This window comes from Oncorhynchus gorbuscha, linkage group LG02, assembly GCF_021184085.1.
Source record: "Oncorhynchus gorbuscha isolate QuinsamMale2020 ecotype Even-year linkage group LG02, OgorEven_v1.0, whole genome shotgun sequence".
Classification (NCBI taxonomy): Eukaryota; Metazoa; Chordata; class Actinopteri; order Salmoniformes; family Salmonidae; genus Oncorhynchus; species Oncorhynchus gorbuscha.
The window spans coordinates 58,807,772-58,822,972 of NC_060174.1; the positions used below are offsets into that span (position 1 = coordinate 58,807,772).

At 44.0% G+C, this 15,201-nt stretch overlaps 2 protein-coding genes across 3 annotated transcripts in view; both read right to left on the reverse strand.

The window, feature by feature from the left end:
- The window catches only part of LOC124005323 (ubiquitin-associated and SH3 domain-containing protein B-like), a 44,116-nt gene extending 39,393 nt beyond the window's left edge, over positions 1-4,723 (reverse strand). Inside the window, 1 exon segment of the mRNA XM_046314461.1 lies at positions 4,195-4,723. Coding sequence (XP_046170417.1) covers positions 4,195-4,325 — 131 coding nt within the window. The 5' untranslated portion in view covers positions 4,326-4,723.
- A 668-nt stretch (positions 4,724-5,391) lies between these two features.
- Positions 5,392-15,201, reverse strand: part of f11r.1 (F11 receptor, tandem duplicate 1) — a 41,036-nt gene continuing 31,226 nt past the window's right edge. For both annotated transcript variants that reach the window (XM_046314472.1, XM_046314480.1), the window contains exons 6-10: positions 11,422-11,524; positions 8,724-8,831; positions 8,441-8,453; positions 8,114-8,171; positions 5,392-7,630 (exon numbers count right to left, since the gene is read on the reverse strand). In XM_046314472.1, the coding sequence (XP_046170428.1) occupies positions 7,595-7,630; positions 8,114-8,171; positions 8,441-8,453; positions 8,724-8,831; positions 11,422-11,524 (318 nt within the window). In that variant the 3' untranslated portion in view covers positions 5,392-7,594. The remainder of the gene's footprint in view (positions 7,631-8,113; positions 8,172-8,440; positions 8,454-8,723; positions 8,832-11,421; positions 11,525-15,201) is intronic.

Here is a 15,201-nt window from a genome sequence, read left to right on the forward strand (position 1 = left end):
AAACCAATCTTAAAATGGAGAAGCAGCAGGAAGCTAACAGCAACCACATTGAAATGTGAGATATTATAATTCTCTCAGATGGATCCATCTTCCACATGGCTGATCTAGCCTGGGTGCCAGTCTGTTTCTACTCTCTTGCAACACACACATTTCCAGATCCCCTCTTGCAAGACAGCAGAAAGGCTGGCAAGCAGGTTAGATCTGACCACCAGACTAAGGATCACTGCCCCTTCCTCCTACAGTTCTGCATGTGACAGTGGCTGACACTGCGTGCAAATGTCAAGTGCTGTGACAGTGGCTGACTGTCCAGCTAGATCACATCTGATTATCGCTGCTCAATGACAAATTATTCAGCATGAATAACCTTCATACAACAGTAGGGTTGTATGATTCATGTTCTCCACACACACTGAAGCTCTTGTCCTCGAAAGGCTATGCCAAAGAGTTTCCCCGGACAAACATTTTGTCTTATCCTCATAGCTACAGTAGGTCGGTGAGGCTTGTGTGTTTGTAGAGTGAATCATATAACCCTTCTGTCATAAGTATTAGTGCTTCTCTGTACCAGGAAACCTTCAATCACTACAGGGATTGAAGGTAAAGAGACTCACTAAGCAATTAGCCATGCTAACAAAGAAGGATACACTGAAGTGAGGGTTAAATTACACAAAACCCCTGGTCAACTTTCAATATTAAACTGTTTAAAGACAAACCAATCAACACTCATTTCCAGATCCCAATTGTTTGGTTGAAGAATATATATATATTCTTGTCTTTCCCCATTTTCTCTCCTCCTTCCTCTGCTTACAAATTTGGACACCTAAACCATCTGTGAACCTCACATCTGGTGAGGAGTACTAGAGTTGAGTACACTAGCATCTAAAACAGTGTTCAGGCTCAGAGTATTTAAGTATTCAAGCATATAAAACAGTGTTAAGGCCATTCGCATGTGATTGTTAAACAGTTCAGACTAACATGTAAAACAATGCTGTTTGGTATAGGATATATTGAACACCCAACCAGTAAAAAAAAAATTTTAACACCTGTTGCTACTTAGGTGTGACATGATGGTGCACTACTTTTCAGACACCAGTTTTTCCTTAAGAGTGGTTTTGGTAAATCCTGAGAAGTATTGCTTTAGCAGTACCCTCCTGTCCTGTTTGCCTGGGACTGTTAAAAACAAACTAAAATTTGGCCAGGAAGACAATTATTTCCCAAGACGCAATACGTGAACTCCTGCTTGGGTTCACATACTTTAGGTCATGTAGTGCATCATGGGCATTAAAATAGCAGCAAAGGGGGACCAATTCCATAACAGCCTCCAATCTTCTGGGAAGGCTTTCCATTAGATGGTGGAACATTGCTGCTTCCATTCAGCCACTAGAGCATTTGTGAGGTTGGGCACTGATGTTGGCTAGTTAGGCCTGGCTCGCAGTCGGCGTTCCCATTCATCCCAAAGGTGTTAGAAGAGGTTAAGACCAGGGTTCTGTGCAGGCCAGTCAAGTTCTTCCACACCGGGGGCATTGGCATGCTGAAACAGGAAAGGGCCTTCCACAAACTGTTGCCACAAAGTCGGAAGCACAGAATCGTCTAGAATGTCATTGTATGCTGTAGCGTTACAATTTCCCTTCACTGGAACTAAGGGGCCTAGCCAGAACCTTGCAACACAAAAAATATTTATATATATGAATGCTACCTGGCCCAATGCATAGTGCCAACTGTAAAGTTTGGTGGAGGTTTGGCACTATGCATTGGGCCAGGTAGCATTCTCCTGGCATCCGCAACATTCAGATTTGTCCGCCAGACTGCCAGATGGGGGAAGAGTGATTCCTCACTCCAGAGAATGCGTTTCCAATGCGCCAAAGTCCAATGGCGGCAAGCTTTACACCACTACAGCCGACACTTCCACCGCGCATGGTTATCTTAGGCTTGTGTGCGGCTGCTCGGACATGGAAACCCCTTTCACGAAGCTCCCGACGAACAGTTATTTTTGCTGACATTGCTTCCAGAGGCAGTTTGGAACTAGTAGTGAGTGTTGCAACCAAGGACTGATGATTTTTACACACTATACCACTCTGCGGTCCAGTTCTGTGAGCTTGTGTGGCCTACCACTTCGTAGCTGAGCCGTTGCTGCTCCTAGACATTTCTACTTCACAATAACACTAACAGTTAACCGTGGCAACTCTAGCAGGGCAGAAATGTGACAAACTGACTTGTTGGAAAGGTGGCATCCTATGACAGTGCATTGTTGAGTCACTGAGCTCTTCAGTAAGGTCATTCTACTGCCAATGTATATGGAGATTGCATGGCTGTGTGCTTGATTGTATATATATACCCTTCAGCTAAGGGTTTGGCCGGAATAGCCGAAACCACTCATTTCAAGGGGTGTCTTCAGACACATAATTCCAGAGGCAACTAGGACAATTTCAGTTGATCAATATATATATAAAAGTTATTTATACGTCAGCAGATGTCAGTGCTCATGCAGAACTCAATAGAGCAAGCAATGCAGACGTAGAAAACTCCCTAGAAAGGAGGTAACCTAGGAAGAAACCTAGAGAAGGACCAGGCTGAGGGGTGGCCGGTCATCTTCTGGCTGTGCCCGGTGGAGATAAGACTACATGGCCATTTAAGCAAGATCGTTCAAGATATTCAAACGCTCATAGATGACCAGCAGGGTCAGATAATAATCCAAGTGGTCATAGAGGGTGCAACAGGTCCGGGGGTTGGGGGGGGGTGAAGAGAGAGCAAGAGGATACCTAGTCAGTTGCACAACTGAATGCATTCAACCGAAATGTGTCTTCCGCATTTAACCCAACCCGTCAATATGTTATTGAAGGAGTTCAAGACCTGTCCAAGGTGGATGGTTGATCGTGAAAACATTAGGCTATAGAGCAGGGATGGGCAACTTTGATAGGGGTGGGGGCCTAATTATTTATATACACACACGGGGTTGCTGTTTTGAAGCCACCGCACCTCCATTTTGGTACTCACCCACAATTATAAAACAAAGAGTTGGGAAGCTATAGAAATGCATTGTGATGTCTACATTCAATATATTAGACACCTTAATGCATACTTCAACATTAAGACAATATACAAAATATATACTTAAAGGAAAAAAATTTAAGTAATAATGTTACGGTCCCCACCCCCCCCCCCCCCAAAAAAAAGTAGACTGTAGAATTCCATTCATTCCTATGGAGGACTGCTCCTTCTAGGGAGTGGCAATATGTCCAATCAGTGGCTTCATAGCCCCCCTTTGGCCATTACATAGCATCAGCAATCCAGAGTTTATATACACATCATTGGTCTGCATACCCACACATGCATTAAGAGCCAGCCCTAGCCTTTTGGGGGCCCTAGGCAGGCAAGGGCAATTACACAGCCATAATGCAAATACTCAAAAACAATTACATCCAACACAATAACCTATCCATCATTTTTTTTAAGAAAGAAAAAGTAATAAGCTGTCATAGGTTTGGTTAAAATTTGAGCCATGATTTAAATGTTTTCCAATATATGGTAACTGTCAGAAAGTGACAATCTGCACTCTCAGTAAGTCAACTCTGACAATGGTGGTAACGGTTTGGTTTGTTATCCAAAATATGAACTGTTTGTAGAGTGATTCAATTGGTTTTAGAATGGCGGCTACTGCATGTGAGAAAATAACATGTGAAAAGTTCATTGCATTCAGTTTGGTGGGTTCCAAAGGACGGCAAGTTCCTAGAAACTTTAAATCAAGTCTAAACTAGACCGTGTTAACCACCTTCACCGGTTTCTTGAAAGTCAAGTTGGAGTCCAAATGCCGATATATAGGACATAGCATTTGACCCTCTACCAGTACCAACAATGGAGTGTTTATTTTAATACCGGTATGGAACAATATTGCTCTACAACTTAACCTATAATAGCAGGCTTAAAATAAAGCCTTGTTTGCCCAGTTTAGGCTGTGTTTAGACACGCAGCCCGAATCTGATCTTTTTGTCACTAATTGGCATTTTTTGACCAATCAGATCAGCTCTGAAAAAAATCTCATTAAAAAACATCTGATTGGTCAATACCAATAAGTGGAAAAAAATATCAGAATTGGCCTCCCTGTGTGACCGCAGCCTTAGTCTAAAATTAGACTGCATTAGCTAGGGAAAGTAATCTAATGAATAGCGGCAGTACACTAGCTGTAGGTCAGATACTCACGCCCTGGTCTTGGGGAATCCCATGGACAGCAGCACGTCCAGACTTGACCCATGTTTTACAGTGCCCGATCGATTCTGGCGCTGCCTCCGCGGGGTGACTTTGGTATAAAGCTCTTCTTTAGCTGCCATCATAACTCTCACCGTTCCATTGGTATTTCAGTCCTCGGTTTCACTTACTTTCAGTAAAACCGGAAAGATGGAGGCGGCGGCAGACATGAACACAAAGTATCCGTTTTTTTCAAACGGAATTAGACTAGACTTGGCTACACATGAACGACAATCCCGTTTAGTGGGTGTAATAAAGCGAACAGGAGGTTCTGTAGAAAAAATGTTCTGAACACAGAATGAACTAAGCAGCTTCCTGGTGAAACGCAGATAAAGTCATAACCATCGCTGCAGAAGGGGGGGGGTCACTAGTCGGAAGTCACTTTTGCTCTCAACGTCGCGGAGTCGAATGCGCTGACTAGGATGTAAACTATTTTTTTGCTGGGAGTTTCTTGCAATTGTTCGCTAAAAACGTTAACACATTTGTGTCCTGAAATTATTTATTCAATGAAACTATGCCTCAAATGTCTTATTTATGAATGGATTTTGAGTGAGCATCGGGCCAGCCTGTCAAAAAGGTTGCAGCTCTCAACAGCACCGCCCCTTTTTCTTAAAGAGACAGGATTCACCTACGTCACATTTCTTTCTGTATGATCAAATGTATCCATTCACAGTGATTATACAGTGACTGCGCAAACAGAATAGAAGCTTACCCTCTGCACCACATGCACATCTACGGAATTCTTAAGACATTCCGAATTACAAAAACTACTTAAGGATACTGGTCTGTAAATGTACAAATTGTACATATTTAAAATGTTTGGGTCTGGAAAACAGTAAGCTACATGGGAACACATCTAATTGGCACAGGTCAGAGGGCATATTAACATTCTCTAATTAGCCCTACACCAAACCTGCTATACACTAAAAGCATTTTATACAGTGTGCCTTAAGAATATTCTCTCTCAATCTAGGCTAAACTGATTATGGTAAAGGGTAGATAATACTCAATGGTACTGAAGGACCATGGATGATTTAGCTAGCACCTTGTGGATACATTGTACATAATAATAATAATAATAATAATAATAATAATAGCCCAAAGTCAAAGATATGGAAAATACAACTATTACAAAAATGGTCTTTCAGAGACTGTTCTTCAAAAAGTATTTAATATTAGAATCAGGTGTTACCTTATAAACAACAAATACATTAATCTGTCAATTGTAAAATGCTCAATAAAAAGACCTAGATTAAAACCTGACTAATTTTTGCAAAATAAATATCTTAAGTACGACTGCACCCATGTTCTTTGTATGAGGTTGCTGTGAGCACAATATCCCATCTTTGGGATGCTAAACTTGATAACTTGCAAAGAAGGAGAATGCACATCTCAACAAGTCTGGTTGCTAGTTTGTTACTGCTCTTGACAACTTCTCATGGAATTGTCATAAACATATTTAAGTGTTTAATAGTGAGTGACAAAGAGTTGGTACGGCAGCACAAACCGATCTGGGACCAGCAACAAACAATACAATGACTAATACAAACATTAGGAATGTGACCAAAATAGCGTTTTACCACCTGAGAAATATTGCCAAGGTGGGTCCGTTTCTATGCTTTTATTCCAAGCATGCTTGACCACTAATGCTCACCTGTCTGGTCTACCCAAGAAAGCAATTGGTCAACTGCAAAACATACAGAATGCTGCAGCACAGGTCCTGACAGAGACCAGTCAGAGAAGCTACATTACACTGGTTTTATGGTCCCTGCACTGGCTGCCTGTGTGTTTTAGAATTAATTAAGATTCTTCTATTGGTTTTTAAAATCAATTCACAATTGTGCACCCAATACATGTAAGCCAGGCTTTTAAAGTTATGTACCAAGTAGGTTCCTCTGGCACTGGCCTTTCAACTATCCCAAAGCCTAGGACCAAGAGGCATGGAATGGCAGCCTTTAGTTACTATGCCCCCAGACTCTTGAATAGCCTGCCAGAGAACCTGGACATTATTTAAAGATATCTTAACACATCTTTTTAGATATGCATTTCCTTAGGGTGCTTTTTAGTCATTCAGTTCATTATTCTTCAGTATTTTTATGCTCTTATGTCTGTTGTGTAGTAAATAGTTTATTGTTATAATTTCTCCCCCTGTAAAGCACACGGTGTTGCATTGCATGTTAGAAATGTGCTGTATGAATCAAGCTCGATGTGAGTTGACCAAAACACAATGCCATTTAAAACTCTAAGTACCGTAAACAAAACATTTCACGTTACAACTCACTGAACAGCATGGATATTCAAGGCACACAAGTTATGTGTATCAAACTGCAACCTATTCCCTACATAAATGCCCTAGAGCCTTGGTCAAAAGTAGTGCACTATATACAGAATAGGGTGCCATTTGGGATACAGTAGAGGCATGGGACAGAGGGAGCTGTGGTATTTCCAAAGCTTGTGTCAGGTTGAACAATCAAGACTTCGCAAGTTGAATCCCTTATGGAGAAGAATGTAGGTTGTAGCTCAAAATGACACTAATCCCTATATAGTGCACTTCTTTTGACCAGGGTCCATAGAGCTCTATATTGGGCTAGCCTAGCAGTTAACAGTGTTGTGCAAAAACCCGAAAGGTTGTTGGTTCAAATCCCCTTCTACCCTTGAACAAGGCAGTTAACCCCCAACATATACTCCCCGGGCATCGATGACGTGGGTGTCGATTAAGGCAGCCCACCACACCTCTGATTCAGCGGGGTTGGGTTAAATGCAGAAGACATTTGTTGAATGCCTTCAGTTGTGCAACAGAGTAGGTATTCCCTTTCCCCTTCCTTCTAGTGACTATATAGGGAATAGGGTGCAATTTGGGACGCAAGGCATAAAACGCATGTTCTATTGGGTTAGAAAAATTTAAATGACCAGCGTTATTGAAATATTTTTGGGAAAAAAGAAAGTTCTATAGACACAGCCGCCACAAAATAAAGCAGACATACAGTAGGTGACTGCCGGTTAGAGAAATATTAAAGTGGAAATAGTTTTCATAAACAGATGGAATTAAAAAAGAACATTAAAATCATCCACACCGAGCAGGTAAAAGGGCCAGTGGTATTAGCATTTACCCAATTATCTCTCCTTCCTCCCAAAGTGTGCACTTTGCTTCACTGATTTGAAAGGAAATGGCTGGTATAAGGAAAACATGTGGAAACTCCCACTAGCCCATGTCGCAGCCAATCCAATGCTTTGAGATGTGTGAAGCAGTGAACAAGAGCACACTTCAGGAGAAAAGGGAGATGTTATTGGGACGCAACCGCACTCATCATTGTTGCCGTAGACTCCTGAGTATATCCTATGTTGCTTGCCCTGGCTATACCACGAAAGAAGACTTCTGTTTGAATTCCCCCTGAAACAGACAAAGAAGACTGCAATTACAAGACTACACCTTTTCACTGGAATACAAGACCAAAGGACAGCAACCATTAAGTCTTTAGAGATGGTCCTCTGCAGCTCAGTTGGTAAAGCATGGCGCTTGCAACGCCAGGATATTGGGGCCGATTCTCGGGACAACCCACACGTAAAAATGTAGGCACCTATGACTGAGTCGCCTTGGATAAAATCATCCGCTAAATATATATTTCCCTGACAACCAAACCATATAATACATTACAATCGTAATAATCATCTAATTGTCAGAAATTGAATTTGAGAGCACAGAGAAAACAAAGCATATAAATAATTTCTATCACAATAATGTCTATTGTCTTTTGAATAATCTTCTGCTTGCTAAAATGTTAAACATACCAGAAAAATGGAAGAAATACTATGGAAATGAATGTCTAAAAAGCACAAGACATGTTAAGACATTACAAAGACCGATGAAACTTACATCCTCTTCATCGCCATACTCCGATGTTGGCTGGTAGACTACTGAGGGTTTGGGTTGGCTGTAAGAGGAACACACCAAGTGAGCCTACAGTAATATCTATAAAGCCATCAGCCACTTTAACGTGTACTATATTGTACTTTTTAAATGGTGTTCTCTTTTTATGAAATGTTACATAAAATCCTTAAATTAAAAAGCCCTCGTCAACAAGGGCTGAGGCAGCCAAAGGAGGACATGGATGTAATTTGACACTGGCACTGAAAACCAATTTGCTAAGTTCTGCATTAACATGATCAGGCAAAGTAATCAGTTATTAAAGAGTCCACTTACCTTGCACTCTTTTCTGTGAGGACAAAATAAATAAAAGTGAGTTAAATGTAGAGACATTTGTATGATGATTTGAATGTTAACTTGCGGTTCATAATGTTTCAGTCACTGATCTGGGCCCGTATTTATTAAAATGTCTATGAATAAGAGTTCTGATCTAAGATTTAGGTCCCTTCTGTCCATGCAATCTTATTCATTATGATCGAATCTGTTCCTAGATCAGCACTCCTACTTTGAGACGCTTTATGAATACAAGACCAGGAGTGGTTAGGGGGTGTGAACTCACTAGGCAGGTATCCTTTGCGGCGGGCGTACCACAGTCCAAAGCCTAGCAGGGCCAGGGCTAGGAGAGCCACGATCACCCCGGCAACAATACCTCCAGTGTTGATGTCATCTAGACAGAGAGAATGAGGAAAAGAATTGGGTAATTTCCACCAAAATGTTTGTTGATGCATCTTCCCGCACATTGATAAAACACTGTACTAGCAGACTAACTCAGGAGGAAAAAAAATAAAATAAAAAATAAAATAAAAAAATTCAGGACCCTGTCTTTCAAAGACTATTAGTAAAAACCCAAATAATTTCACAGATCATTGTAAAAGGTTTAAACACTATATCCCATCCTTGTTCAATGAACCATAAACAATTAATGAACATGCACCTGTGGAACGGTCATTAAACCACTAACAGCTTACAGACAGTGGGCAATTAAAGGTCAGTTATGAAAACTTAGGTCACTAAAGATGCCTTTCTACAGACTCTGAAAAACACCAAAGGAAAGAAGCCCAGGGTCCCTGCTCAACTGAGAGTTCGAATGTATAGGCATGCTGCAAGGAGGCATGAGGACCAGGGTAAAAAAATAGCAATGTCTGTATTGTGAGACGCCTAAGACAGTGCTACAGGACAGACAGCTGATCATCCTCGCAGTGGCAGACCACGTGTAACACCTGCACAGGATTGGTACATCCAAACATCACACCTGCAGGACAGGTACAGAATGGCAACAACTGCCCAAGTTACACCAGGAATGCACAATCCCTCCATCAGTGCTCAGACTGTCTGCAAAAGGCTGAGAGAGGCTGGACTGAGTGCTTGTAGGCCTGTTGTAAGGCAGGTCCTCACCAGACATCACCGGCAACGTCACCAGAAACCCAGTCGCTGGACCAGACAGGACTGGCAAAAAGTGCTCTTCACTGACAAGTCACGGTTTTGTCTCACCAGGGGTGATGGTCAGAGTCGTGTTTATCATCAAAGGAATGATCTTACGCCGAGGCCTGTACTCTGGAGCGTCCGTCATGGTCTGGGGCAGTGTGTCACAGCATCATCGGACTGCGCTTGTTGTCAATCTCAACGCTGTGCATTACAGGGAAGACATCCTCCTCCCTCATGTGCTACCCTTCCTGCAGGCTCATCCTAACATGACCGTCCAGCATGACAATGCCACCAGCCATACTGCTCGTTCTGTGCACAATTTCCCGAAAGACAGGAATGTCAGTGTTCTGCCATGGCCAGCAAAGAGCCCGGATCTCAGTCCCATTGAGCACGTCTGGGACCTGTTGGATCAGAGGGTGAGGGCTAGGGACATTCCCTCCCAGAAATGTTCGGGAACTTTCAGGTGCCTTGGTGGAAGAGCAGGGTAACATCTCACAGCAAGAACTGGCAAATCTGGTACAGTCCATGAGGAGGAGATGCACTGCAGTACCTAATGCAGTTGGTGGCCACACCAGATAATTTTGATTTTTACCTCCTTTGTTCAGGGACACATTCAATTTCTGTTAGTCACATGTCTGTGGAACTTGTTCAGTTCGTCTCAGTTGTTGAATCTTATGTTCATACAAATATTTACACAGGTTAAGAATGCTGAAAATAAAAACGCAGTTGACAAGAGGATATTTATTTTTATGAAGAGTTTATAACACTTGAAATGTATATTTTCTAAACCTTTGAGTGCAATATTCATTATTCATTTCTAATAGTTTAAATTATTTTCTTCTCAGTTGTATTTGTTCATTTCACTTGCCTTGGCAAATGTAAACATATTTTTCCCTTGAATTGAAAGAGGGGGAGAGATCGAGAAATTAGATACATTACCCTGGCTCACAAAGTCAAAATGTGAGTGAAGCATCCTAGCATCCTTGTCATTGAGTGGAAAGAGAATATGTGCATTCACTATGGCATAAAGACCAAAGCAAATAATGCTAATATTCGGGGGGTGGCTTGTTACACACATAATGGAAATAAATAGTTTTTGCATATCCCAACTCCGAGACAACTGCAGGGAGTGGGGTCACGGCCATGGTCACCTGCCCCTGGAGGAATTAGGGTTAAGTGCCTTTGCTTCACCTCGTTGAAGCCAGTATTCGAACCACCGACCTTTCGGTTACTCGCCCAATGCTCTAACCTATCTGCTGCCCACATCTAGGTCTGGTTATTGTAAAAGCACTTGTGCAGATTTAAAAACTTTGATCCCAGGGGTTGTTAGGAAACATATCCACCAACCAAACCAGCATAACAATATTTTAAGAGTACATGATGTGAATCGGCTGCAACAGGATTATCTAGATTTACCGGTGTATGGTATGACCTACATTTGAATGAAGGAAACACTTTCCTAGATCGCTTTCACATTTTTGTATTAGGCCAGTAAGCTACTATCAAAACCAAACAAGAGTGATTCACATTAGGGATGGGGGTTGGAAATAATTTCTCTATTCGAATTGTATCATGATTTATTTTTTTGATATACAGTACCAGTCAAAAGTTAAACTATACCTTCCAGGGTTTCTTCATTTGGACTACATTGTAGAATAATAGAAGACCTCACAACTATGAAATTTAACACATGGAATCATGTAACCAAAAAGTGTTAAACAAATCTACATTTATTTTGTATTTGAGATTCTTCAAAATAGCCACCCTTTGCTTTGATGACAGCTTTGCCCTCATTGGCATTCTCCAATCCATAGAAAACGAAGAGCACTTACGGACTTCCATTCTGACAGCTTCACAGCGTTTCGCAGGGCCGGCATCGTTCACAGCCTCACAGCTGTAGTCTCCTGTATCCATCTTAGAAGCAGAAGGAAACTCCTGCGGGGATAGAAAGACATTTACAAGCACTGATATTAAATAAAAAGGGTAAACTATTGAAATCGAGACATGACGTTGGATACCACAGAGTACTGTTATGTTAGCCTGGTCCCAGATGTATTTGTGTTCTACAGCCAACTATGGTCAGCCTGTTTGGCATTCCAATGATCATAGGAGTTTACTATTCAGCACACGTGTTATTAGCCGTAGCCTATTTAGCTAGCTCAAACCAGCTAAACTGCCACGATAGATATCAGAAATTGGCTTTGATAAAGTAGCCAAAGCCAAAGTAGCAGGGGACACCTGGCTACTGTGTCAGTAGATATTAAAAGTTGTGACAGCGCTCGAGTTCCTTGGGCACTGGATGCAAGTGTTCATAAAAACACAATAAGACTCGAGGCTACAGGGCTGCTGAAGGCAGTGACAGTTTACAGCCTCCTCAGTCTTCGCGATCCTTCAAACAAATTACTCCAGGCAAAAGCAACAGATCTTTACACTGAAGTCAGTGGTCCGCAGTGCATCGAGAAGTTGGTGTGACAGCAACTTCAAGTGAAAACAGAGACCTTGTTTGCTTACTGTTTGAGGTGAAGGAAAACATTACTTTGAGAAGCTCCACAGATGGTGGTGCGTTAAGCCAATCAGAAATAATCAGATCCCAAAAAGGGGAAATTTGAGACTATTTGCGCGCAGGCATGGTAGCCTATAGCCTAGTGCACAAGTAAATAAATACAGTATGCTTTTAGTTGATGTTATAGGCTACTTAGCTAAATTGCCATCAACAATTAATGAACATGCACCTGTGGAATGGTCGTTAACACGATAACGTCACAATTATGAAAACGTAGAACACTAAAGAGGCCTTTCTACTGACTCTGAAAAAACCCAAAAGAAAGATGTCCAGGGTTCCTGCTCATCTGCGTGAAAGTGCCTTAGGAATGCTGCAAGGAGGTATTGCAGATGTGGCCAGGACAATAAATTGCAATGTCTGTACCGTGACACACCTAAGACAGAGCTACAGGGAGACAGGACGGACAGCTGATAGTCCTCGCAGTGGCAGACCACGTGTAACACCTGCACAGGATCGGTACATCCAAAACATCACACCTGCAGGACAGGTACAGGATGGCAGCAAGTACTGCCCTGAAAAGACAGGAATGTCAGTGTTTCTGCCATGGCCAGCGAAGAGCCTGGATCTCAATCCCATTGAGCAGGTCTGGGACCTGTTGGATCAGAAGGTTAGGGCTAAGGCCATCCCCCCCCCAGAAATGTCCGGGAACTTGCACGTGCCTTGGTGGAAGACTGGGGTAACAGCTCACAGCAAGAACTGGCAAATTACATTTACATTACATTAAAGTCATTTAGCAGACGCTCTTATCCAGAGCGACTTACAAATTGGTGCATTCACCTTATGACATCCAGTGGAACAGTCACTTTACAATAGTGCATCTAAATCTTGAAGGGGGGGGGGGATTACTTATCCTATCCTAGGTATTCCTTAAAGAGGTGGGGTTTCAGGTGTCTCCGGAAGGTGGTGATTGACTCCGCTGTCCTGGCGTCGTGAGGGAGTTTGTTCCACCATTGGGGGGGCCAGAGCAGCGAACAGTTTTGACTGGGCTGAGCGGGAGCTGTACTTCCTCAGTGGTAGGGAGGCGAGCAGGCCAGAGGTGGATGAACGCAGTGCCCTTGTTTGGGTGTAGGGCCTGATCAGAGCCTGGAGGTACTGAGGTGCCGTTCCCCTCACAGCTCCATAGGCAAGCACCATGGTCTTGTAGCGGATGCGAGCTTCAACTGGAAGCCAGTGGAGAGAACGGAGGAGTGGGGTGACGTGAGAGAACTTGGGAAGGTTGAACACCAGACGGGCTGCGGCGTTCTGGATGAGTTGAAGGTGTTTAATGGCACAGGCAGGGAGCCCAGCCAACAGCGAGTTGCAGTAATCCAGACGGGAGATGACAAGTGCCTGGATTAGGACCTGCGCCGCTTCCTGTGTGAGACAGGGTCGTACTCTGCGGATGTTGTAGAGCATGAACCTACAGGAACGGGCCACCGCCTTGATGTTGGTTGAGAACGACAGGGTGTTGTCCAGGATCACGCCAAGGTTCTTAGCGCTTTGGGAGGAGGACACAATGGAGTTGTCAACCGTGATGGCGAGATCATGGAACGGGCAGTCCTTCCCCGGGAGCAAGAGCAGCTCCGTCTTGCCGAGGTTCAGCTTGAGGTGGTGATCAGTCATCCACACTGATATGTCTGTCAGACATGCAGAGATGCGATTCGCCACCTGGTCATCAGAAGGGGGAAAGGAGAAGATTAATTGTGTGTCGTCTGCATAGCAATGATAGGAGAGACCATGTGAGGTTATGACAGAGCCAAGTGACTTGGTGTATAGCGAGAATAGGAGAGGGACTAGAACAGAGCCCTGGGGGACACCAGTGGTGAGAGCGTGTGGTGAGGAGACAGATTCGCCACGCCACCTGGTAGGAGCGACCTGTCAGGTAGGACGCAATCCAAGCGTGGGCCGCGCCGGAGATGCCCAACTCGGAGAGGGTGGAGAGGAGGATCTGATGGTTCACAGTATCGAAGGCAGCCAATAGGTCTAGAAGGATGAGAGCAGAGGAGAGAGAGTTAGCTTTAGCAGTGCGGAGCGCCTCCGTGATACAGAGAAGAGCAGTCTCAGTTGAATGACTAGTCTTGAAACCTGACTGATTTGGATCAAGAAGGTCATTCAGAGAGAGATAGCGGGAGAGCTGGCCAAGGACGGCACGTTCAAGAGTTTTGGAGAGTAAAGTAAGAAGGGAATCTGGTCTGTAGTTGTTGACATCGGAGGGATCGAGTGTAGGTTTTTTCAGAAGGGGTGCAACTCTCGCTCTCTTGAAGACGGAAGGGACGTAGCCAGCGGTCAGGGATGAGTTGATGAGCGAGGTGAGGTAAGGGAGAAGGTCTCCGGAAATGGTCTGGAGAAGGGAGGGGATAGGGTCAAGCGGGCAGGTTGTTGGGCGGCCGGCCGTCACAAGACGCGAGATTTCATCTGGAGAGAGAGGGGAGAAAGAGGTCAGAGCACAGGGTAGGGCAGTGTGAGCAGAACCAGCGGTGTCGTTTGACTTAGCAAACGAGGATCGGATGTCGTCGACCTTTTCAAAATGGTTGACGAAGTCATCTGCAGAGAGGGAGGAGGGGGGAGGATTCAGGAGGGAGAAGGTGGCAAAGAGCTTCCTAGGGTTGGAGGCAGATGCTTGGAATTTAGAGTGGTAGAAAGTGGCTTTAGCAGCAGAGACAGAGGAGGAAAATGTAGAGAGGGAGTGCCAGGTCCGCAGGGAGGCGAGTTTTCCTCCATTTCCGCTCGGCTGCCCGGAGCCCTGTTCTGTGAGCTCGCAATGAGTCATCGAGCCACGGAGCGGGAGGGGAAGACCGAGCCGGCCTGGAGGATAGGGGACATAGAGAGTCAAAGGATGCAGAGAGGGAGGAGAGGAGGGTTGAGGAGGCAGAATCAGGAGATAGGTTGGAGAAGGTTTGAGCAGAGGGAAGAGATGATAGGATGGAAGAGGAGAGAGTAGCGGGGGAGAGAGAGCGAAGGTTGGGACGGCGCGATACCATCCGAGTAGGGGCAGTGTGGGAGGTGTTGGATGAGAGCAAGAGGGAAAAGGATAAAAGGTAGTGGTCGGAGACTTGGAGGGGAGTTGCAA